This window comes from Mobula hypostoma, chromosome 23 (genome assembly GCF_963921235.1).
Source record: "Mobula hypostoma chromosome 23, sMobHyp1.1, whole genome shotgun sequence".
NCBI classification, from domain to species: Eukaryota; Metazoa; Chordata; class Chondrichthyes; order Myliobatiformes; family Myliobatidae; genus Mobula; species Mobula hypostoma.
The window spans coordinates 60,227,911-60,253,857 of record NC_086119.1 but is presented as its reverse complement, the minus strand read 5'-3'; the positions used below and the strand labels follow the sequence as shown (position 1 = coordinate 60,253,857).

The window sequence follows — 25,947 nt, the reverse complement described above, 5'->3', positions numbered from 1 at the left end:
ATGCATTTTGAGAGGACTAGAATATCAAAGCAAGGATGTAATGCTGATTCATTCTGAAGCATTGGTCAGACACATGGAGTATTGAGATCAGTTTTGTTCTCCCTATCTAATAAAGGATAAGCTGGCGTTGGGAGAGGATGCGGGGGAGGCTTATCAGTTGATCCTGGAAATGAAGAAGTTAATGTATGAAGCTCTGGGCCTGTACTCGCTGAAGATTAGAATATTGAAAAGCCTAGAGAGAATGGATGTAGACAGGCTGTTTCTAATAGCAGGAAAGCAGCATCCATCATCAAGGACCTCCACCATTCAAGCCATGCTCTCTTCTCACTGCTGCCATCAGGAAAGAGGTACAGGAGCCTTGGGTCCACACCACCAGATTGAGTAAGTTATTACCCTTCAACTTTCAGGCTCCTGAACCACTTTGGATAACTTCACTCACCTCAACATTGAACTATTCCATAACCTAGGGAATCAGTTTCAAGGGCTATACCACTCATAGTTTATTTGGTTTTCTTTTGTAATTGCACAATTTGTCTTCTTATTGTGACGACAGACCAAATTATCAGAAGATTGATGCTGATAAGAGGACAATGGGGGAACCTTCAGAAATGTTAATGAGAGACGAGAGGGATTAACAAAAAGGAGACACAGTTCCGAGTATTGTCAGAGACTGGTGGCTTTGAACCCTGAACTGTTTGAAGTTTGATGGACAGGTGATACCCCAGCAGGGGGATAAAAAGGGACAGGTTCGTTAAGGCAACAGACACACGACACCATGAGGTAACGAGACCCTGGAAGCGGTGTGCCCCCACAAGTTGGTGGGAGTTTTGGAAGTCTGGTCGCGGGACCTGCCATAGACACACAGGGTGGAAAGATACGGTCGGGCGGGAACCTGGTGGGTGTGTCCGCCCTTGCCTGGGTGCCGGGTTCACCGCAGAAGAACGATCGTATCTGGAACGGAGGGGTCACAGTCAGTGACCTCAGAAGACATTACAAAGGGCTCGCCCGAAAGCTAACTGCGAGGAATATCGAAGGTCTGTTTGGAATCCGTTTTGAATATTCATTTGCTTTCGCTCTCTCTCTTCTCCCCGCCTCAACGGCACAACAGCGATTACTGCAAACTGAACTGAACTAAATTGAACTGAACTTTGCGTCACTTGAAACTGATCACTTACCCCTGGACTGCGATAGAGCTTGATTGATCCTATTATCCTAGTTCTGTGTACATGTGTGTTTTATCATTGCTAAACTGTTGCATTTATATCCTTTTGATTAGAGTACTGTGTTGCTTATTTCTTTAATAAAACTTTCTTAGTTCCAGTAATCCAGACTCCAACTAAGTGGTCCATTTCTGCTGGTTTGGCAACCCAGTTACGGGGTACGTAACATTATGCACATTAGTTATACGTCCGTCTTTGTGTGTACGAGGGGTGATTGACAAGTTCGTGGCCTAAGGTAACCATATAACAACTACAGCACGGAAACAGGCCATCGCATTTCTAGTCCATGCCGAACGCTTACTCTCACCTAGTCCCACCAACCTGCACTCAGCCAATAACCCTCCATTCCTTTCCCGTCCATATAGCTATCCAATTTAACTTTAAATGACAATATCGAACCTGCCTCAACCACTTCTGCTGGAAGCTCATTCCACACAGCGACAACTCTCTGAATAAAGAAGTTCCCCCTCATGTTACCCCTAAACTTTTGCTCTTTAACTCTCAACTCATGTCCCCTTGTTTGAATCTCCCCCACTCTCAATGGAAAAAGCCTATCCACGTCAACTCTATCTATCTCCCTCATAATTTTAAATACCTCTATCAAGCCCCCCTCAGCTTCTAAGCTCCAAAGAATAAAGACCCAACTTGTTCAACCTTTCTCTATAACTTAGGTGATGAAACCCAGGTAACATTCTGGTAAATCTTCTCTGTACTCTATTTTGTTGACATCTTTCCTATAATTCGGTGACCAAAACTGTACACAATACTCCAAATTTGTCCTTACCAATGCCTTGTACAATTTTAACATTACATCCCAACCCATATACTCAATGCTTTGATTAATAAAGGCCAGCATACCAAAAGCTTTCTTCACCACCCTATCCACATGAGATTCCACTTTCAGGGAACTATGCACCATTATTCCTAGATCCCTCTGTTCTACTGCATTCTTCAATGCCCTACCATTTACCATGTATGTCCTATTTTAATTAGTCCTACCAAAATGTAGCACCTCACATTTATCGGCATTAAATGCCATCTGCCATCTTTCAGCCCATTCTTCTAACTGGCCTAAATCTCTCTGCAAGCTTTGAAAACCTACTTCATTATCCACAACTCCACCTATCTTAGTATCATCTGCATACTTACTCATCCAATTTACCACCCCATCATCCAGATCATTAATATATATGACAAACAACATTGGACCCAGTACAGATCCCTGAGGCACACCACTAGTCACCGGCTTTCAATCTGACAAACAGATATCCACCACTACTCTCTGGCGTCTCCCATCTAGCCACTGCTGAATCCATTTTACAACTTCAATATTAATACCTAACCATTGAACCTTCCTAACTAACCTTCCATGTGGAACCTTGTCAAAGGCCTTACTGAAGTCCATATAGACAACATCCACCGCTTTACCCTCGTCAACTTTCCGAGTAACCTCTTCAAAAAATTCAGTAAGATTTGTCAAACATGACCTTCCACGCACAAATCCATGTTGACTGTTCCGAATCAGACCCTGTCTATCCAGATAATTATATATACCATCTCTAAGAATAATTTCCATCAATTTACCCACCACTGACGTCAAACTCACAGGCCGATAATTGCTAGGTTTGCTCTTAGAACCCTTTTAAAACAATGGAACAACATGAGCAATACGCCAATCCTCTGGCACCATCCCCATTTCTAATGACATTTGAAAATATTTCTGTAAAAGCCCCTGCTATTTCCACACTAACTTCCCTCAAGGTCCTAGGGAGTATCCTGTCAAGACCCGGAGACTTATCCACTTTTATATTCCTTAAAAGCGCCAGTACTTCCTCTTCTTTAATCATCACAGTTTCCATAACTTCCCTACCTGTTTTCCTTACCTTACACAATTCAATATCGTTCTCCTTAGTGAATACCGAAGAAAAGGAATTGTTCAAAATCTCCCCCATCTCTTTTGGCTCCACACATAGCTGTTCACTCTGATTCTCTAAGGGACCAATTTTATCCCTCACTATCCTTTTGCTATTAATATAACTGTAGAAACCCTTTGGATTTATTTTCACCTTACTTGCCAAAGGAACCTCATATCTTCTTTTAGCTTTTCTAACTTCTTCCTTAAGATTCTTTTTACATTCTTTATATTCCTCGAGCACCTCATTTACTCCATGCTGCCCATATTTATTGTAGATATCTCTCCTTTTCCGAACCAAGTTTCCAATATCCCTTGAAAACCATTACTCTCTCAAACTTTTAACCTTTCCTTTTAACCAAACAGGAACATAAAGATTCTGTACCCTCAAAATTTCACCTTTAAATGACCTCCATTTCTCTATTACATCCTTCCCATAAAGGAAATTGTCCCAATCCACTCCTTCTAAATCCTTTCGCATCTCGTTAAAGTTAGCCTTTCTCCAATCAAAAATCTCAACCCTGGGTCCAGACCTATCCTTCTCCATAATTATATTGAAACTAATGGCATTGTGAAGGTAGGAGGTAGAAGTAGTCAATTTTAGAAAACCTAGCACATTTATTTTTCCTACATTTACACACTTAGTCCAGCGGTCATGGAGCATACTGATCCCTTCTTTGTAGAGGTCAGCATCTTAAACCTCCAGTAGTGGTCCACAGCTGGAGTGATTGATAAGTTCGTGGCCTAAGGTAGAAGATGAGTTATTAACTTCAAACTTTTTGCATTTTCACTCAAAGAGTTGAATTGCACGTGATTGTAACAAGAGCTGTATAACTCATTTCCTTCTACCCTAGGCCACGAACTTATCAATCAGCCCTGCTGTGGACCATCTGGAGGTCCAAGATGCTCTCGTTACATGCACGTGCAGTTCAACTCTTTGAGTGATAATGCAGAAAGTTTGAAGTTAATAACTCATCTCCTTTTACCTTAGGCCATGGACTTATCAAGCGGTCCCCTGCTGTGGACCACTTCTACAAAGAAGGGATCCGTATGCTCCACGACCGCTGGACGAAGTGTGTAAATGTAGGAGGGGACTATGTTGAAAAATAAATGTGCTAGGTTTTCTAAAATTGACTCCTTCTACCTTAGGCCACGAACTTATCAATCACCCCTTGTAATGTTTCATTGATTCTATTGGGTTTCTTTGTGTCTACTGTGAATGTCGTCAAGAAAACAAATCTCAGGGTAATATACAGTGACATATGCATATTTTGTTAATAAGTTTACTTTAAACTTTGAGATTTTGGACCAGAGGGAATTTTCCAGGGGGTGCTCATGGAGTGAGCTACATTTTGGCATCGCTCCATTCCCTTTATCTCTTTTACCTGTAACCACCCTTATTTACTTTATCTATATCTACACTAAAGGATTTATACGACAAATATATCTTTGAACTTCGATTTTTACTCACTGAAAATGCACACCAGAGCACGAGATGTTAAAAATGGAAAGGGATCCGGCGGGAATGGAAAAAAAGATGGCGATCCTGAAGCATCGAAGGAGATAATAACTGTTGAAATAATGACGAAACTCCTAGAGAATACACTTAACCAAAGATTTGCTGTTTTTGAAGAAGTTTTGAAGATGATTCAAGATGATGTTAAATCGTTTAGACGCGAAGTTGATCAACAACAAATTAGAATCTCGGAGCCAGATGAAGATGGTCGCAAAAGGGATCGAAAAATTGAATCTCTTGAAAAAAATCTAACTTCGACAACTCAGCAGTCGGAGCATTATAAAGCAAGGATGATCAATCTTTAAATCATTCTCGACAACAGAATCTGCGAATAATCGGATTTCCTGAGAATGTTGAGACGGGAGATCCTACTAAATACTTTTCTAAATTGTTAATGGATGTGTTTGGTTCAGAAATTTTGGAGGAACCCCCATTGCTAGACTGCACACATCGTACTTTACACTCTAAACCGTCTAAACAATTTAAACCGAGGCCTGTCATTATTCGGTTTCATTATGTTCATGTTAAGGAACAAGTGATACAAGCTGCTCAGCGGAAAGCCATGATTGAATTTCAAAGTTTTAAATTTCGTTTCGTTGAGGATTTCAGCCAGGAAGTATTGAAAGAACGGATGGCTTTTAAACCACAGATGTCAGAACTTTATCGCAAAGGCTATAAATTAGCGTTGCTGTTCCCAGCTTGCTTGAGAGTTGTTAGGCCGGATAATTCTCATCATTTGTTTAAAACTCCGGGTGAAGCTCAAAGTTTTTTCGACAATTTGTCTTCTTCTGCTGAGGACTAATTAACGCACTGTTTTCCTTCTTTTTTAAATCTGTTTTTTGAAAAAAAAGTTAATATCTAACTTACAGATTTAGATTTTTATATTTTGAGGGTTCTTGCCTTGATTCTGTAGTGTAGGTATTTTTCACATTTTTAAATGGTAGTACTCTTTTTTGTTAGTGATTTTGTATATCTTTTTAATATTTTTCCTTTTGAGAGCAATTTAGTAACAGTTTTAATGTTTGCTTTTCCTTTTTTTTGAAACGTTACTGGAGAAGTATTACATCTTAAGATGGTGGATTGCTTCCTTCTCTTTCTCAGAATTTTCTCTTCTTCTTGCGTCATTTCCAATCATTTATATACAAAAAACTAATAATATGAACTGGCGTTTGGTCTTTTTTTTTTGAAATATGAGTAAGTAGTAACTATTTTGTGTTTGTAATTGTTGTAATCTTTTCCTTACATTTATAGTAACTGTTTTTTTTTAACTTTTTTGACTATGGGTGGTGTTTTTTACGATAAACATATTTCTTTTGGGTTGCCTTCTGGAAAGACAGGGTTAGATTTAGCAGTAGATTTAGCATTGGCTACTTTCTGGCTTTTTTCTGGGTTTTTGTGGGGGGAGGTGGTATATTTGTTCCTATTTTTAATTTAGTTTTCTTCTTCAAACAGCTGACTTGAAACTACCAAAATGTCCGAAATGTTGTGACTTCCAGTTCCTCTTTGGACCTTCATTCCTCTTCTGGGGTCATGAGTTTGTATTCTGGTTCACCCTTTACATACCTTATGTTTGATTTCAGTACTATGGATAAGATCATTAATTTGGTTTCTTGGAATGCAAATGGTTTAAACCACCTGATTAAACGGAAGAAAGTTTTTTTTTAAGTATTCCATAGGTTGCATGCTCACAATATCTTTGAACAAGAAACTTATGTCCGGAAAAAATATAATCAGCGGTTTTTTTAGGTTTTGGAAAAAATAACAGTACCATTCGAATTCACAGGCCAAAGTAAAAGGTGTTTCTATTTTTATAGATCTGTCAATTTCATTTTTGCATCATGAGACTATTTCAGATCCGAATGGTAGATTTTTGTTAATAACTGGTTTGTTATTTAACAAAAAAGTTGTTATGCTTAATGTTCACGCCCCAAATGTTGACTGTCCCGAATTTTTAAGAACCTCTTTACATCCCTTCCTAATTTAAATGATTATATGTTGATTATGGGCAGAGATTTTAACTGTTGTTTAAATCCTTCGATGGATAGATCTATGTCCAATCAAGTACTTTCAAACAAATCAGCTACTTTTATTAACTCTTTTATGGTTGACTCTGGAATCTCAGAAATTTGGAGATTCTTACACCCCAACGAGAACGAGTTCTCATTTTTTTCACATGTATATCATCATTATTCAAGAATTGATTATTTTCTTATTGACTCTCAATTAATTCCACTTGTTAAATTCACTTGTTATTGCTGTCTCCGATCATGTGCCGTTGAAACTATCTATTAAGTCAATGGATACATCTTCTAGTACTAGACAATGGCGATTTAATACCACTTTGCTTCAGGATTTGGACTTTGTTAATTTTATTGAGGAACAGATTAATTTTTTCTTCACAATAAATTTTACGGAGGGAATTTCCAGCGGGGTACTATGGGATACTTTTACAGCATATATTCGTGGACAAATTATTTCATATTCCGCTGGATTAAAAAAGCGAACTAATAATGAAATACTTAAACTGGTTGACAAGATCAAAGAAATTGACAAGAAATATTCTATAGCTCCTAATCAGGAGCTTTACAAAGAGAGAGTTGAACTTCAAATGGAACATAGTCTATTACTATCATCTTCGATTGAAAGCCAATTAATTAAAACTAAGAGTCAATTCTATATACATGGTGATAAAACTGGGAAACTATTGGCTAATCAATTGAAATCGGCTTCGGTTAAATGCCAGATTGTTAAGATTCATAAAAAAAGATGGTACTCTGATGGTTGATCATGAAGAGATAAATAAATCCTTTCAAGAATTTCATACCTCTCTATACCAATCAGAATTTCCTGATGACTCCACTGTAATGCATGAATTTCTAAAGAAATTGAATATTCCAAAATAATCATCCAATGAACGTTTAAAACTAGATGTACCTATTACGGTAGAAGAAATGAAAAATGCTATTTCTCGATTAACTCGGGTAAAGCACCTGGCCCAGATGGATATACAGTGGAATTTTTTAAATTTTTCTCTACTATACTGTCTCCTTGATTATGTAGAGTTCTTAGGGATACAGTATCTATAGGTAAATTACCACAATCTTATTATCGAGCTTCTATTTCCCTAATTCTCAAAAAAGATAAGGATCCTACTGAATGTGCATCTTATAGGCCTATATCTTTGCTGAATGTGGATTCTAAGATTTTTTCTAAAATATTGGCAACAAGACTGGAGAACGTATTGCCTCAAATTATTTCTGTTGATCAGACTAGATTTATTAAAAATCATCACTCTTTCTTTAATATTAGGAGATTAATGAATATTGTTTATACTCCTTCACCTAGAACTCCAGAATGCGTCATTTCACAGAATGCTAAGAAAGCCTTTGATAGAGTCGAATGGACATATTTGTTTAATACGCTTGAGAAATTTAATTTTAGTCCGATATTCATATCTTGGATTAAATCTTACTCCTTTGGCTTCGGTATTTACTAATAATCAAAGATCTCCCATTTTTCAATTATTCCATGGTACTAGGCAGGTACTTGCCCTCTAAGTCCACTATTATTTGACATTGCCCTGGAACCGTTAGCTATTGCTATTCGTGACTCTCCTAATATATTTGGTATTACCCATGGAAATGAGATACATAAATTATCAATATATGCTGATGATCTACTATTATATATTTCTAACCCGGGGAAATCCATTCCGGCAGTATTAACTCTTTTTGCTTAGTTCAGTAGTTTTTCTGGTTACAAATTGAATCTTGGTAAGAATAAATTTTCCATTAAATATGCAGGTTCCTATTTATAGATGTTCACCCTTCAGAGTGATTACTGACTATTTTACTTATTTGGGAGTTAAAATTGCTAAGAGACATAAGGACTTATTCAAGCTCAATCTTTTACCGTTAATTAGTCAGGTTAAACAATTGATTACTAAGTGGTCCCCATTGTCTCTATCACTGATTGGCCGAATTAATGCTACTAAAATGATTATTCTACCTAAATTTTTATATCTACTCCCAACACCAATTTTTATTCCTAAATCTTTTTTTGATACTATTGATTCTAAAATTCCCTCCTATATATGGTAGAATAAAAATCCCAGGTTAAGTCAAAAATATTTACAGAAGTCCAAGAAGGATGGTGGTTTAGCATTGCCAAATCTAAGATGCTATTATTGGGGAATTAATAGTCGATATTTAATAGTTGGGACACAAGATTGGAATATAATTCCAAGTCCACAATGGGTAAACCTTGAAGGTTACTCTGTACAAGGGTTCTCTTTGACTTTCATTTTAGGAACTTCATTTCCTTTGGTATTATCTAAATTGAATAAACAAATGGTTAATCCAATAATTAAACATACATTATGAATATGGTTTCAATTTCGTAAATTTTTTGGTTTGAACAAATTTATATTATCAAGCCCTATTATATGTAATTTTTTTTCAACCCTCAGTTATGGATCAAGCCTTTTTGATATGGAAAATGAAAAGTATAACATGTTTCCATGACTTATTTCTGAATAACTGTTTCATGTCTTTTGAACAGTTATCCAATAAATTTAATTTGCCCAAATCCCATTTTTTAAGGCATCTACAAATAAGAAATTTTTAAAATACCATGCTGCCTACCTTCTCGATTTCACACCTTACTGATATCATCGATAAAATTTTAGGTTTAAATCCCTTTCAGAAGGGATTAATAGCAGAGTGGTTCTGATGCTCATTGTGGTTTGGGAAGCTATTGGCTTGCTTCTCCTGTTTGCAGAATGTTTTTTTCCTCTCTCTTTCTCTGTGCAGCGATTTTTGTTTTTTTTTAAATTGGATTATTGAGTTTATTGATTTGTGACTGCCTATAAGCAGACAAATTTCAAAGTGTATAATTTATACATTCTTTGAGAATATATGAATTTTGAATAAACATTAAAAGAAGTGTCTGTAACCTGGGGGTACAAGTTTAAGGTATGAGGAAGAGATTTAGAGGAAAGAGGGAGAATTCATTCACCCAAAGTGTGATTGGAATTGGAATACATTGAAGTCCTACCTCAGAAGATAGTGGAGGCAGAGTTCTCACAACATTTAGGTGATATCTGATGAACAACTTCAACACCAAGGCACAGAAGACCAAGGACAAAGTGCTGGTAACTGGAATAAGTGGATGCCTGATTGTCACCTTGGAGAAAGCAGGCCAAAGGACCCACTTCTGTGCTCTGTGACTATGATTATCAGTCTTATGCATCTTCAGATAAGCAAAATTCAATGATAATGTGCAACTCTGCTAATATAGAACAAAAGTGCTCTGATGGTTTCCTTTCCAAGTCTCAAAAGAAACAAATGAAACTGATGTAAAGTTGAGTATTACAGTCACAAAGTCGTGTCAAGATATAAAGAAGCAAATACAGTAGGTTTCAGTTAATTGGGCCATTGGTTAATCAGGGCAGCTGCTTATTTGGGACAACTCTTAAACAATAAACAGGCAAGATTTCCTTTGTTTATTTGGGACAATATACCAACTAATTGGAACAGGAGACTGTTGCCAGTTTCTAATTAGCAACCGCAAAATACTCTGTAGATGCTGGGGTCAAAGCAACACTCACAACACGCTGGAGGAACTCAGCAAGTCGGGCAGCATCTGTGGAAACGATCAGTCAACGTTTCGGGCCGGAATCCTTCATCAGGACTGAGTTTCTAATTAGCCTCAGTCGTGTGCACTTGTGTGGCTGTTAGACACTACGTTGTGCTTAGAGTGAACCATTTTTAAATAGCATCACTTACATGTGTTTATGTTCAAAAATCAGTGATTTTTGTCACTGATGGTTGGTGAGAAATATGCAGTTAGACAGTTCTGAATGGTTTTGCTCACTGTGGTTTCAGCATCCAGGCTTGGAGATGCGAGAAATGGCCGGGAGTGAAAATGAATGATTTCACTACTTCACCAAGTTAGGAACTACAAAGAATTTGAAGGTATCAACAATTATCTTGAATGTTAAAATGAAAATTAAGATTTGGACGATGCAATCATCAAAAGCATTGTATGATGGCAGTCCATTATCTGCACTAGGTGTCTGCGCTATTTTTTCATTTACGTCAATCAAAACTACACAGCAGTGTACATTGAATCAATTTCTCTGTCGATAACTATCAAGAACTAATACACAGTTTTATAGTACTGTAGTAGTATTGATTGTGTTTTAATTTAAATACATAATTTGTTACTCAGTTAAGTGGTAGTTTGTCCTTTTTTTTATACCCTTTTAACGATTTCCATAAAACTTTGGCTAATTGGGTTAGCTGCTTAATTGGGCCAAAATGTACCTGACCCGATGTGGCCCAAATAACTGGAACGCACTGTATTTTACAGAGTATTTTCTGGTACATTTTATGCACGTGTGAATTGTATTTTGTCTCTTACCAAAATCAATATGTTGCTTTGCTCTCAGCACAACTTTTTCTTTCTCTTGCCGCTGATATACTTGAATCGAGATCACATCTCTCCAGCACCCAAGTACCTTTACAAAGGTGAAGTCACATAATCATCACCTCGTTAAGTTGCAGAAAAAACAGTTCTGTATCTTTCAGTGCCTTCGTACAACTGCCCACTATAATTTAAGTCATTGTACACAGATGTCAATCTAAAGGCACAGGCACACTATAGGAATATTTCTATTCATGTCCACACATTTCCCTATACCAAATGCACTAATATTTGTAAGTGCTGACAACTTTCGTCCAAGGGCCAATTCATATTTATATTCAGAAATAACGTGAGTGCAGATGAATTGATCACTGCTGAGTCTGACCAATGGACAGAGATTAGCCGCAGAACATTTGGCCTTCTATTTTTCCCTTTCAGGCTGATTATTAAAGTCTAATTAAACTCAGTTGTTGAGAGGGATATGAAGGACATTTATTGCAAACACAATTTCATCAAATGACAGTACAGATGGAATAATTACCTATGGGATGTTTCATGAGCATGGAGTCTCATGCTCTAACTTAGACTACCTACTTGCTAAGTAAAAGCTATTTACTAATAACGAGGAGACTGTGAAGGAAAACAGGAAGTTACCCCTGGACGTTCTTTTGCTGCTCCTAACAACCTGACAAGCAGCACAAGCAGAGGCAGTTGGGTGGAACTTAATATTGTATGTCGATTCCAGGCAGAGGAAACAATAGATTGCCACAAGTAGTTACAATAATGCAAAAATAATAATTCAGAGTTAACTCTGATGGCAAGCAACACTGATAATGAAAAATCATCATCTCTCATATTCAGCTCCAGAAGTTTCTTGGAATTTTCTTTCGTAATGGAACAGACCCATACCTTAGATAAAAGTACACGGTAATAATGCTGATCTGCTCTGGCAGTGTTCCTTGCTTCATCAGCCAGTTCATGTGCATTTTGTTTCCAAGTGGAAAAAGAAAATCTAGATAATAAAGATGAAATTAATCAAAAGCAAACCAACAGGAAAATGGGAGGAGTACATCAATCCATCCCTCAATTGTCTCACTATTCAATATCTTTCCTCTTCTTCCTCAGGCTTCATCTTCTCTTCTCTGCCAGCTCCCTATGTCCTGTATTCACTGCTCTTTAAAAAAAATATATCTATCTCCTCTAAATCAGGGGTTCCTAGCCTTTTTTAAGCTGTGGAGCAGGGTGGCTACCCCTACTCTAAATACTCCCAATAATCTAGCCTCCAAACACTTGTGGAGTAGAAAATAGCAGATCTTCACCTCCATCAATGAGATCTAGTAAGGCAACAGGTCAAACATCAAGAAATTATTCGGTCAATATTGCAAGGGACTTACATGGATAGCAAACAAACACTGATGTTCAGAAATTGCAGATTATTATTAAAATATGAGAGTTAATGGAACAAAAATGACTCAAGATGGTTGAATGTAATTTTCAAGTACAGAAATGTAAAGGAGAATAAATTAATTCTTACTCTAGATCCAATACAACAGAAAAAAATAACACACTAAGATAAAGAACAAAATCATTTTAAAAACACAATAAATACACAAGATAGCTTATACACATAGACTGATTGTATGTCCATAAAGTGACGCTAGACACACGTGTCTGTACATAAGGTAACTCTGACAAGAAATGATTAAGCAGTGATGTTGGCGTTGTGGTGGGGTGCATTAGTGGGTGGAGTAACTATTTTTGAGTCCGGTGGACCTGGCATGGATGCTACACAGCCTCCTCCCTCAGATTCTTCATGATATTGCTGGCCTTTTTCCAGCACCGTTCTATATATACAGGTTTGTCCTTGATGGCGGGTAGGCAGATGCTGTTAAAGTGTTTGGTAGTTTAGACTACTCGTTGTAGAGTCTTCCTGTCCATTGCAGTGCAGTTTCCATACCATGTGGTGATGCAACATATTATAATACTCTCTACTACACATCTGTAGAAGGGCATGGATACTGACATGTATGGTCCAGCTCTCTTCAGCCTCTTCAGAATGCAGAAATGTTGGTGATCTCTCTTGATTGAGTAGAATATGTCCTGGGACCACAACAAGTTGTGCAAAATGTGCACACCAGCAGTTTGAAACTGTACGCAGTTTCTACCGCAGTGCTGCCTATGTATAGAGGAATGTGAGTGCTGCAAGTTCTGAAGCTGATAAATATCTCTTGTTGACATTGTTGACATTGAGGAAGAGGTTATTTGCCTGGCACCAGACTTTGACCTCTTCCACCTCCTCTCTGTAGGCTGGCTCGTTGTTGTTGGTGATGAGCGTCACCAATGGCAGATATAATTTTAAATAGTTTCCATTAAAGTAGATTTGATTGGGAGAAGTGCGCAAGGCCACGAAGAACATTTAAAAAGCAAGGAGTTTCTTTCAGCAGGAGATTCGATTGGGACAAGTGCACAGACGCAGTAGCTCGACATTGCACAAAGCCACTGAGAAGGTTCCAGGATAAAAGGGAGACACTACCTCGTGGAGTGGTCATCAGAGTACCGTGAGTCAGAGTAGTAGGGATTTTGGCTCATCGGGGCTTTGGTGATGACAGGCCTAGGCGAGGTAAGAAGGTCAGTTACTTTCATACAACACACATCAAAGTTGCTGGTAAACGCAGCAGGCCAGGCAGCATCTATTGGAAGAGTTACGTTGTTGTTACAGTTACTTTCATATCTCTTTTTTCCTCTAACTTAAGTGTAAGGGGTTTCTTCCTTTATGTTACTGCGTAGGCTAATTAAAATAGCTTCTTTGTTATGTTATAATTAAAATGGCTTCTTAATGGCTTCCTTGTTATGTTAAATGCTGAGAAAGCTCTCTTGCTAGCAGCTTGTTTGGGTTATATTATTGATAAGAGAGAGAATGAACCAATGGGTGTCCATGTTATTCTTTCCAGTGTGTCTGTAAGTTATCGTGATGCACGGGTTTTTGGGCAGAAGGCATGAGGGACAGAGAGAGGATGGACAAGGTGCTGTGAGCTGGCTAACGGGGTTGGACCCCGAGCAGGAGTCCGAGGTCCAGGGTCTTCGGCGAGGAGAGAAGATGGAGATAGACTCGTGTGAAGCGCCTGGTCAACCACCGTGGTTGGTTCCAGGCGGCGGGTCAAGGTAGTCAGAGGGGATCGAATGGTGAAGAGAGGATCGTTACTAGAGCTCCAACTGTTTGTGCACGAAGAGATTGAACTTTGATAAGTGTGGTGCCTTTTAGTTTCCTTTCATATTTTATCTCTATTAATTATATAGTTCCAGTAATATCTATAAACTGTAATTCATTCAATCATATGTCTGTATTGTCTGCTATTTGTTGGGGTGGGGTACATCATACAGCATCCACACAAACTTAATTACCCAGTTTGGTGAGGCAGAGGGCTGTTTCCCTGGATGACAGCGAGTTGAGCGACCCTGAGGCGTGCCAGGGGGGCTCGTCCAGGATTGGATTCAGTGGTGTGCTGTGTGGTTGCCCTGGTTAAATTTGTAATGTGTGTCTCTGTGAGTTATTTGCTGGTTATTGCTGAATGCGTGTTGGGTGAAGTCTTTGCTCGAGTTCAGACTAGCGCTGTCGAGTTGATGGTGGGACTCGGGGCTGTCCATACTGTTGGGAGAGAGAGGAAAGAGTGGTCAGATTTGGAGGTAGTGTCTGCGAATAAATGTTCCAGGTACGGCAGGCTCCGCCTGGCTTTTGGGATATTGTCCACCCCAAAAGGGGTGGAGGCGTGTGAGACGTGGGCGGAGCGGATTTCTCAGTTGTTAGATGAGTGGCAGTGCTCGGTTGAGGGAGAGCGACAGGGATTGGTTGAAAGTTTGAGTAGGCAGGCTGTTGACAGTGTTAGAACTGTCAGGTTCAATTACACCGTAGTGACAGCTGCCAGTTATCTGAAAGAGGGGAAAAAGTTTTCAGTGTATCTTCTCTGGCTAGGAGGGCAGCTAAATTGCTTGCAGTGCCAGGGGGATCATTTCAGGGGATCAGCCCCTCCCTCAGTTGTTCAGCTGATCAGAGAGGTGTTGGGAAACTTAGTGGAGGCCCAATGGGGGAACAGCTTGGGGTCTCTGGGGGAGCATGTTCCCAGCAATGTACCAAGAAACTTCCAAAAGGAAAAGACCCTATTCCTGAAGGCTTAGAGGGACCACGCCCCAGGGTGTTGTTACCGATAGATGGAAGCGATGCTAAAGCCATCCTCGACACCGGGATGCAGGTCAAGTTGTTGTACAGTTTGTTTTACAACCAGCGTCTGAAGCATTTACCCTTGACAACCGTAAGGGCACCGGAGATTTGGAGTACCAGTGCCAGTAATTATCCAGAAGACGATGACTGGTTGGTGACCAATCTCTCACGGTGGTGTCTGAAAAGAGGATGCTGTCCAAGTTGCATGCCATCTTGGACAACGTCTCCCATCCACTACATAATGTACTGGGTGGGCACAGGAGTACATTCAGCCAGAGACTCATTCCACTGAGATGCAGCACAGAGCGTCATAGGAAGTCATTCCTGCCTGTGGCCATCAAACTTTACAACTCCTCCCTTGGAGGGTCAGACACCCTGGTCCTGGACTTATTTCATAATTTACAGATTACTATTTAACTATTTATAGTTCTATTACTGTTTATTATTTATGGTGCAACTGTAACAAAAACCAATTTCCCCCGGGATCAATAAAGTATGACTATGACCCTGGAGTTCATGGGGGCATTGTCTGGGCACCCAGCGTGTCGAGTTGCTTCTGAGGACATGTGTAGCAGCCTTGAGCCGGTACCAAATTTAAACGAGACTCAACTATGGTACGGCCTGGGGGAAGTATCTGAGGGTGAGACCCTCTTAGTAGACACTCCAAAATATCATGAGGGAGGGGAGTTGACCGCTGAAGACACCTCAGTGAGAGAGGGGTCACGGCGACTGGACCGTGGAGCCGTGGAAGACGTAGGCAGCGTGTGTGTGGATTATAGGACCTGGTTTAATGTGCTGGACCTGAGGAGTGGATGTTGCCAGATCCCAATAAGCGAGGCCGATGAGAAGACGGCCGTTATTGGTTCCCTAGGATTCTTCCGATCCAAAAAGATGCCAAAGAGCATATCCGGAGCCCCTGCAACCTTCCCGCGGGGCATGAGGAAGACCATGGGAGAAGTGAAGGTGTGTGGAGCTTTGGCATATGTGGAAGACCGCCTAGAGCTTGGATTCGCCTGGGGGGATTATGAGGCGAGGCAAGTGGCTAAGCCCAGGTGACAAAGAGTTAAACAATTAAAACTTTCTTTGGACGAGTGCGAGGTCTGGAGAAAGAAGCAGTTCGGGGAAAAGCAACCGAAGCGAAGTGTAAAATGTGGAGTAGTTGTTAGCCAGCGGAGTTTGGTGCAATCAGAGAAAAATGACCCGACATACCAGTTGAACTTCCTGGTGTTGGAACAGACGGTGGTGGACCTGGGAAGGGAAACCCAGGTTGTCAATCAGAAGGAGACACTGGGGAGAGAGGGGATGACCATTGAAGACTTGGAGTTCATACTCGTCAAAGTGGAGATGGAGAAACAGAATTCCGAGCCGACACTGCAGTCACGTACTGAGGAATTAATCCAGAGAGACGAAATAATGACCCACCTTCGAAAGGATCAGCAGAAACTCAAGACATTGATCCAGAAAAGATGGGAAGACTTACAAGGTGGGGAAGACCAAGGAAGCTGTCTGACTAAGGCCAACAGAAAACCGACAGTCCGGAGAGGGGAGTTTGACTACACGTCCAAGGAGGTGAAGCAATTGAGGACAGATCTCGGAAAAGGGAAGCGGACGCTTGAAAGGAACCTGAAGATGACTATCCACAGTTTAAATGAAGTGGAAATACTGGAGGCTGAACACCCTCTAACTGCTGCTTTTCAGGTCAGGGTGGAAGAAGCTGGTGGGGTAACTGCGTCCCAGATTGAGGTGGCCAAGAAGCACGAGTCAGAACTGCTGGGACTGGGGCGAGAGTTGGAGAAAATCAAACCGCAGCTATCAATCCAGGAAATGATGAAGAATACGGATTCAAAGGATGATGTGCTGGACATGTGGTACATGCTGTCTTTCGCTAACTTCCCTGTGATTGAAGAAGAGACCTTTGGCCCTTCTCCCACGTAGTGGGGAGGGCTAGCTGTGGGCAGCCTGGGTTACAGCAGGGCCAGGAAGGAAAAGAAGCAGGGCCCCGGACACGGGACAGGGGGCTCCGAGCTGCAGTGGAGGCATGAGTGAGGGATTGAGAGAGAATTTGGCAAGCTGACCCGAGGTATCCCCCCCCCCCAGTGTCCAAGCCTTAAGGGTTTAGGTGAGGGGATACGGAGGTCTCGGAGGATTAGGAAACTCCCAGATAGGTTGGCCTATGTAGCGCCTGTGGGACGGGCGTAAGGTCCACCGTTTGGGGAGCAATGTCACTGTGTGTACCTGGATTGGGTTTTTGTGTCAACAGGACTGGTTGGCGAGTTATTTAGAAGTCATGAGGACATGACTTTATTTGGTGGGGGGAGAGTGTAAGGGGTTTCTTCTTTTATGTTACTGCGTAGGCTAATTAAAAAAGCTTCTTTGTTATGTTATAATTAAAATAGCTTCTTAACAGCTTCTTTGTTATGTTAAATGCTGAGAAAGTTCTCCCACTAGCAGCTTGTTTGGGTTATATTATTGATGAGAGCAATTGAACCAATGGGTGTTCATGTTATTCTTTCTAGTGTAACTGTAAGCTATTGTGATGTGCTGGTTTTTGGGCAGAAAGTGCAATGGACAGAGAGAGAATGGACAAGCTGCTGTGAGCTGGCTAACGGGGTTGGACCCCAGCAGGAGTCCGAGGTCCAGGGTCTTCGACGAGGAGAGAAGACGGAGACAGACTCATGTGGAGCGTTGGTCAACCCCCGTGGTTGGTTCCAGGCGGTGGATCAAAGTGGTCAGAGGGGATCAAATGGTGAAAAGAGGATCGTTACTAGAGCTCCAACTGTTTCTGCATGAAGAGATTGAACTTTGATAAGTGTGGCGCCTCTTATATTTTATCTCTATTAATTATATAGTTCCAGTTATATCTATAAACTGTAATTCATTTAATCGTATATGGTGTATTGTCTGTTATTTGTCGGGGCCGAGGGCTGTTTCCCTAGACGACAGCGAGTTGAGCGACCCTGAGGCGTTCCGGGGGGCTACATAAGAATAGCGGGTATGACTGCAAGGCCAGTTTTCTGCTCTGGGTGTCAGATGCGGGATATCCAGATGTTTTCCAGCCTTCCTGATGGTCATATCTGCGCCAGGTGCATCAAGCCGCAGCTCCTTAGAGACGGAGTTAGATAACTGGAGCTGCAGTACAATGACCTTCAGCTTCTTGGAGGAAGTGAGGTAGTGATCGATAGGAGCTACAGGCAGGTAGTCGCACTGGACCACAGGAGACAGGTAAGTGGGTGACCCTCAGGAGATGGAAGGGGGAATGTCAAGTACTGGAGAGCACCCGCTGTGGCCATCCCCCTTAACAATAAATACTCTATTTTGAGAACTGTTGGGGGGAGGAGAAGGACCTACCTGGGGGAAGCAACAGTGGCCGTGCCTCTGGAGCTGAGTCTGACCCTGTGGCTCAGAAGGGTAGAGAACGGACGAGGATGGCAGCAGTATTAGGGGACTCTATAGTTAGGGGGACAGAAAGGCAATTCTGTGGGCATGAAAAAGAAACATAGATGGTAGTTTGCCTCCCAGGTGCCAGGGTTCATGATGTTTCTGAACGCTTCCATAATATCCTGAGATGGAAGGGTGAGCAGCCAGAGGTCATGGTACATATTGGTATGAATGACACAGACAGAAAAAGAGAGGATGTCCTGAAAGCAGTTAGGAAGGAAGCTGAGAAGCAGGACCTCAAGGGTAGTAATCTTGGTTTTGCTGCCTGTGCCATGCTATAGGATTAGAATGAGGTGTGGATAAATGTGTAGCTGTAGGATTGAAGCAAGGGGCAGGGATTCAAATTTCTAGATCATTGGGACCTCTTCTACGGCAGGTGTGACCTGTACAAAAAGGACGGGTTGCACTTGAATCCAAGGGGGCCAATATCGTAGCGGGGGGGTTTGCTAATGCTGTTGGGGAGGGTTTAAGCTAGATTTGCAGTGGGGTGGGAACCAAAGTTAAGAGGTAGAGGATGAGGTGATTGGTGCACAAGTAGAGACAGCTTGCAGGGAGTTTGTGAGGAAGGATAGACAGATGATAAAGCAAAGATGCACTCAGCGTGATGGTTTGAGATGTGTCTATTTTAATGCAGGGAGTATCATAAACAAGGTAGATGAACTTAGAGCGTGAATCGATACGTGGAGCTATGACGTTGTGGCCTTTGAGACTTGGATATCTCAGGGGCAGGAACGGCTGCTGAGAGTGCCAGGCTTTAGATGTTTCAGAAAGGACAGGGAGGGAGGCAAAAGAGGTGCGGGCATGGCACTGCTAATCACAGATAGTCTCACAACTGCAGAAAAGGAGGAAGTCATGGAGGAAGTCATCTACTGAGTCAGTGTGGCTGAAAGTCAGGAACAGACAGGGGACAAGAACTGAAAGGGTGATTTTTATAGATTCCCCCAATAGTAACAGTGACCCCGAGGAGCTGATAGGGAGACAGATTCTGAAATGGTGCAATAATAATAGGGTTGTTGTGATGAGAGATTTTAACTTTCCAAATACTGACTGACATCCCCTTAGAGCAAGGGGCTTAGATTGTTAGGCGTGTTCAGGAAGATTTCCTGACGCAATATGTAGATATGCCAACTGGAGGAGTGGCTGTACTTGGTCTTGTATTGGAAAATGAACCTGGTCAGGTGTCAAATCTCTCAGTGGGAGAGCATTTTGGAGGTAATGATCACAACTCTAACTCTTGTACCATAGTGCTGGAGAGGGATAAGAGCAATTTGGGAAAATATTTAACTGGGGTAAGGGGAAAAAATGATACTATCAGGCAGGAATTTATGAGCAGATGTTCTCAGGGAAATGTACAGCAGAAATGTGGCAAATGTTCAGGGAACATTTGTATGGTGTTCTGCATAGGTCTGTTTCATGGAGGCAGGGAAAGGATGGTTGGGTAAAAGAACCATGGTATACAAAGGATGTGGAAAATCTAGTTAAGAAGAAAGGATTACCAAATGTTCAAGAAACTCCGTACTGTTAGAGCTCCAGCAAATTACAAGATTGCCAGAAAGGAGCTTGAGAATGAAATTACGAGAGCTAGAAGGGCCCAACAGAAGGCCTTGGGAGCAGGATTAAGAAAAACCCCCAAGGCATTCTACAAGTATGTGAAGAGCAAGATGATGAGCCGTGTGAAAATAGAAGCAATCAGGTGCGAAAGTGGAAACCTGTGCATGGAGTTGGAAGAGGTAGCAGAGGTACTTTGTGAATACTTTGCTTCAGTATTCACCAGGGAAAAAGATCTTGGCAATTGTAGGGTTGACTTACAGCAGACTGAAACGCTTGAGCATATACACATTAAGAAAGAGGATGTGCTGGAGCTTTTGAAAAGCATTAAGTTAGATAAGTCACTGGGACCAGATGAGTTACACCCCAGACTCCTGGCAGTGTGGAGGATCAGAGGGATCTTGGAGTCCGAGTCCATAGGACACTCATAACTGCTGTGCAGGTTGACTCTGTGGTTAAGAAGGCATACAGTGCATTAGCTTTCATCAATCATGGGAATGAGTTTAGGAGCTGAGAGGTAATGTCACAGCTATATCAGACCCTGGTCAGACCACACTTGGAGTACTGTGCTCAGTTCTGGTCGTCTCATTGCAGGAAGGATGTGGAAACCATAGAAAGGGTGCAGTGGAGATTTACAAGGATATTGCCTGGATTGGGGAGCATGCCTTATGAGAATAGGTTGAGTGAACTCGGCCTTTTTTCCTGGGAGCAACAAAGGATGAGAGGTGAACTGACAGAGGTATATAAGATGATGAGATGTATTAATCCTGTGGATAGCCAGAGGCTTTTTCCCAGGGCTGAAATGGCTAACACAAGGGGGCATAGTTTTAAGGTGCTTGGAAGTAGGTACAGAGGGATGAGGGATAAGTTTCTCACACAAAGAGTAGTGGGTGTGTGGAATGCACTGTGGGCAATGGTGGTGGAGGCACATACAATAAGGTCTTTTAAGAGACTCTTAGAAAGGTACGTGAAACTTAAAAATAGAAGACTATGCAAGTAGGGTAATTCTAGGCAGTTTCTGGAGTAAGTTACATGGTCGGCACAACATTGTGGGCTGAAAGGCCTGTAATGTGCTGTAGATTTCTACGTTCTGTTCTGGACCAGATATAGACGGGTTCATTAGTAAGTTTGCAAACAATAATAAAAAAAAATGGAGTTATGGACAGTGAAGAAGGTGGTCAAACGATACAGCAGGATATGCATTAATTACAATTATGGGAGGAGAAATACCAGATGAAGTTTAATCCGGCAAGTGTGACACATTGCATATTGGGAGGTGAAATATAAGGGGATGGTATGGAGTTAATGGCAGGGCCCTTAACGGCAGTAGTGTACAGAAGCATCTTTGGGTGGAAGACCCTACCTCTTCTGAAGGTGGAAACATATACAGAGAGTACTAAAGAACACCTATGGCATGCTTGACATCATTACTAGGGGCCCAAAGTACAAGAATCAGGAAGTCATGGTGTAGTTGTATAAAGTTTTCGTTAGGCTGCACCAGGAGTATTTCATGCAGAAGGATATAGAAGTGCTCAGGAGAGAGTTTGAACAGAGTTTACTACGATACTGCCTGGGTTAGAGGGTAATTGCTATAAGAAGAGGTTGGACAAGTGTGTGAAGTTATCATTACTAGGGAGAAGGTTCTTGGGAAACTGAAAGGTCTGAAGGTAGACCTGGACCAGATGGTGTACCCCCCAGGGTTCTGAAAGAGGTGGCTGAAGATATTATGGAGGAATTAGCTATGATCTTTCAAGAATCACTGGATTCTGGAATGGTTCCGGAAGGCTGGAAAATTGCAAATGTCACTCCACTCTTCAAGAAGGGAGAGAAACAGAAGAAAGAAAATTACAGGCCAGTTACTCTGACCTCAGTGGGTGGGGAAGATGTTGGAGTTGATTATTAAGGATGTTGTTTCAGGGTACTTGGAGGCATATGATAAAATAGGCCGTAGTCAGCATGATTTCCTCAAGGGAAAATCTTGCCTGACAAATCTGTTGAAATTCTTTGAAGAAATAACGAGAAGGATACACAAAGGAGAATCGGTTGATGTGTATTTGGATTTTCAGAAAGCCTTTGACCACACATGAGGCTGCTGAACGAGCTACAAGCACATGGTATTACAGGAAAGATTCCAGCATGAATAAATCAGTGGCCTGTTGGCAGGGGGCAAAGAGTGGGAATAAAGGGAGCCTTTTCTGGTTGGCTGCTGGTGACTAATGGTGTTCCACAGGGGTCTGTGTTGGGGCCAATTCTTTTTACATTATATGTCAATGACTTGAATAATGGAATTGATGGCTTTGTTACAAAGTTTGCAGATAATATGAAGATAGCTAAGGAGCTTGAGTTTTGAGGAAGTAGAGTGGCTACAGTAGGACCCAGACAGATTAAGAGAATGAGCAAAGAAATGGCAGATGGAATACAGTACTGGAAAATGTGCGGTCATGCAGTTTGGTAGAAAAAATGAAAGGGTAGACTATTTTCTAAATGGAGAAAAAATACAGAAAACTGAGATGCAAAGGGACTCGGGAGTCCTTGTGCAGAATTCCCTAAGGATTAATTTGCAGGTTGAGACTGTGGTGAGTAAGGCAAATGCAATGTCAGCATTCGCTTCAGGAGGACTAGAATATACAAGCAAGGATGTAATGTTGAGGCTTTATAAAGCACTGGTGAGGCATCACTTGGAGTATTGTAAGCAGTTACCTTAGATTAGATTATGAGGACATGTAGTCCTCTTTTATTGTCATTTAGTACTGCATGCATTAAGAAATGATACAATGTTCCTCCAGAATGATATCACAGAAACACAAGACAAACCAAGAATGAAAACTGACAAAAACCACATAATTATAACATAGTTACAACAGTGCAAAGCAATACCGTAATTTGATAACGAACAGACCATGGGCACGGTAAAAAAAAGTCACAAAGTCTCTCAAAAGTCCCATCATCTCATGCAGATGGTAGAAGGAAGAAAAACTCTCCCTGCCACTTGCCGATGCAGAAGCACCTGACCACAGCCAACTCTTGAGTCCATCCGAAAACTTCAAGCCTCCGACCAGCCCTTCGACACCGAGCACCATCTCTGCCAAGCGCTTCTACCCCGGCCCCGGCAACAGGCAAAGCCAAGGATTTGGGCCCTTTCCCTCCGGAGATTCTTGATCGCACAGTAGCAGCAGCAGCGAAGCAGGCATTTCAGAAGTTTCTCTAGATGTTCCTCCATGCTTCTCAAGGCTGTCTCCATCAAATCAGGATTGTGACAGCATCCTACTTCACAAATACGACATCATTTCGGAGTGGCCGCGCGCGCTGCGTCACGCCGCCATCTTCTCCCCCTTTCAGATGTGCTGGAAATGGATAGAGTTCAATGGAGCTTCACGAAGATTATTCCAGGTTTGAATGACTTGTCATATGAAGAGTGTTTGGTGGCTCTGGACCTGTATTCACTGGAATTTAGAAAAATGAGGGGTGACCTCATTGAAACCTATCGAATGGTGAAAGGCCTTGATAGAGTGGATGTGAAGAAGATGTTTCTTATGCTGGAAGTGTCTAAGACCATAGGATACAGCTTCAGAATAGAGGGATGTCCTTTTAGAACAGAGATGAAGAGGAATTTCTTCAGCCAGAGAGTAGTGAATCTGTGAAATTCATTTCCATAGATATGTGTATTTAAGGCAGAGGTTGATAGATTCTTGAATGGTCAGGGCATGAAGGGTGGGGAGAAGGCAGGAGATTGGGATTGGGATGAAAATTAGATCAGCCATGATAAGATGGCAGAGCAGACTCGATGGACCTAATGGCCTAATTCTGCTCCTATTCTTATGGTCTTATGGACAAACTTACAATAATTCCAGGCGAAGATAGGGTAGACAGCCAGAAACATTTTCCCAGGAAAGACATGTCAAATGTCCCAGGAAAGGAAGGGCATGTACAGGACGTGTTTTCTTTTGAAACACAGAGAGTGGTAGGTGTCTGAACGTGCTGCCAGGGACAATAGTGGAAGCAGATCCAATATTAGCATTCAAGTAGGCACACACGCAAGCAATGAAGGGATATGGAAGGGTTTAGTTTAATTTGGAATAATGCTCAGCCAAATTAATGTGCTATGTTATTCTGTCTTCTATAAATGTGAAGTATATCAGAAAGGAAAGAACAATGGGAAGCAAATGGAATGCGTGCTTGGTTCTTTAATGATTAGCAACGAGGCTAAAATAGCCTTGATTTAAGTAGATTCAATGATCTGGAAGGTGGTGATAAAATAAAGGTCACTTTCAAAACTAACAATTATATTATATTCGAACAAACAACAGGAATTCTGCAGATGCTGGAAATTCAAGCAACATACATCAAAGTTGCTGGTGAACGCAGCAGGCCAAGCAGCATCTATAGGAAGAGGTGCAGTCGACGTTTCAGGCCGAGACCCTTCGTCAGGACTAACTGAAGGAAGAGTGAGTAAGGTATTTGAAAGTTGGAGGGGGAGGGGGAGATCCAAAATGATAGGAGAAGACAGGGGGGGAGGGATAGAGCCGAGAGCTGGACAGGTGATAGGCAAAAAGGGATACGAGAGGATCATGGGACAGGAGGTCCGGGAAGAAAGACAAGGGGGGAGGGTTGACCCAGAGGATGGGCGAGAGGTATATTCAGAGGGACAGAGGGAGAAAAAGGAGAGTGACAGAAAGAATGTGTGCATAAAAATGAGTAACAGATGGGGTACGAGGGGGAGGTGGGGCCTTAGCGGAAGTTAGAGAAGTCGATGTTCATGCCATCAGGTTGGAGGCTACCCAGACGGAATATAAGGTGTTGTTCCTCCAACCTGAGTGTGTATCCAAGCACAGCTCCAATGCCACTGATGACACCACTGTTGTAGGCCAAATCAAAGGTAGTGACAAATCAGCATATAGAAGAGAGATTGAAAATCTGGCTGAGTGGTACCATAACAACAGCCTCTAAAACAATGTCAGAAAGACCAATGAGATGATTATTGACATCAGGAGAGCTAATACTTTGACTATCTTCTATAGATGTGTAATGGAGAGTATACTGACTGACTGCATCACAGTCTGGTATGGAAACACCAACATCCTTGAATGGAAAATCCGACAAAGATTGGTGGATACAGCCCAGTCTATCACGGGTAAAGTCCTCCCCATCATTAAGCACATCGACATGAAGCGTTGTCATAGGAAAGCAACATCTACCTTCAGGGACCCCTACCACCAGGTCATGCTCTCTTCTCACTGCTACCATCAGGAAGAAGGTACAGGAGCATCAGGACTCGCACCATCAGGTTTGGGAACAGTTATTAACCCTCATCCATCAGGCTCTTGAACCAAAGGGATAACTTCATTTAACTTCACCATCAGTGAAATGTTCCACAATCTATGGACACACTTTCAAGGACACTTCATCTCATGTTCCTGATGTTTATTTACCATTATTCTTTATTTGTACAATTTGTTGTGTTTTACCTACTAGTTGAACATCCAAGTCTTCATTGATTCTATTTTGTTTATTATTCTATTATGGATTTATTGAGAATGCCCACAAGAAAATAAATCTCAGGGTTGTATATACTGACATATATGTACCTCAATGATAAATTTACTTTACACTTTGAAATTGTTACTTGTTGTACAATTTTGCAAACACAGAAACAGAGTATTGCAAAAATTTA

General features: G+C 41.4%; 1 protein-coding gene and 1 long non-coding RNA gene across 5 annotated transcripts in view; one reads left to right on the top strand and one right to left on the bottom strand.

Annotated features, from left to right (window-relative positions):
- The window catches only part of sfi1 (SFI1 centrin binding protein), a 269,555-nt gene that overhangs the window by 113,488 nt on the left and 130,120 nt on the right, over window positions 1–25,947 (bottom strand). For all 4 annotated transcript variants that reach the window (XR_010015925.1, XM_063031824.1, XM_063031825.1 and 1 more), the window contains exons 21-22: window positions 11,984–12,086; window positions 11,072–11,168 (exon numbers count right to left, since the gene is read on the bottom strand). Coding sequence is in view for 3 of the 4 variants with exons in the window: in XM_063031824.1 (XP_062887894.1) it covers window positions 11,072–11,168; window positions 11,984–12,086 (200 nt within the window). In the remaining variant the exon portion in view is untranslated. The remainder of the gene's footprint in view (window positions 1–11,071; window positions 11,169–11,983; window positions 12,087–25,947) is intronic.
- Window positions 13,599–25,909, top strand: LOC134337053 (uncharacterized). Its single transcript, XR_010015927.1, has 3 exons — window positions 13,599–13,694; window positions 24,584–24,721; window positions 25,295–25,909. It is a non-coding gene; the product is annotated as an uncharacterized LOC134337053 (long non-coding RNA).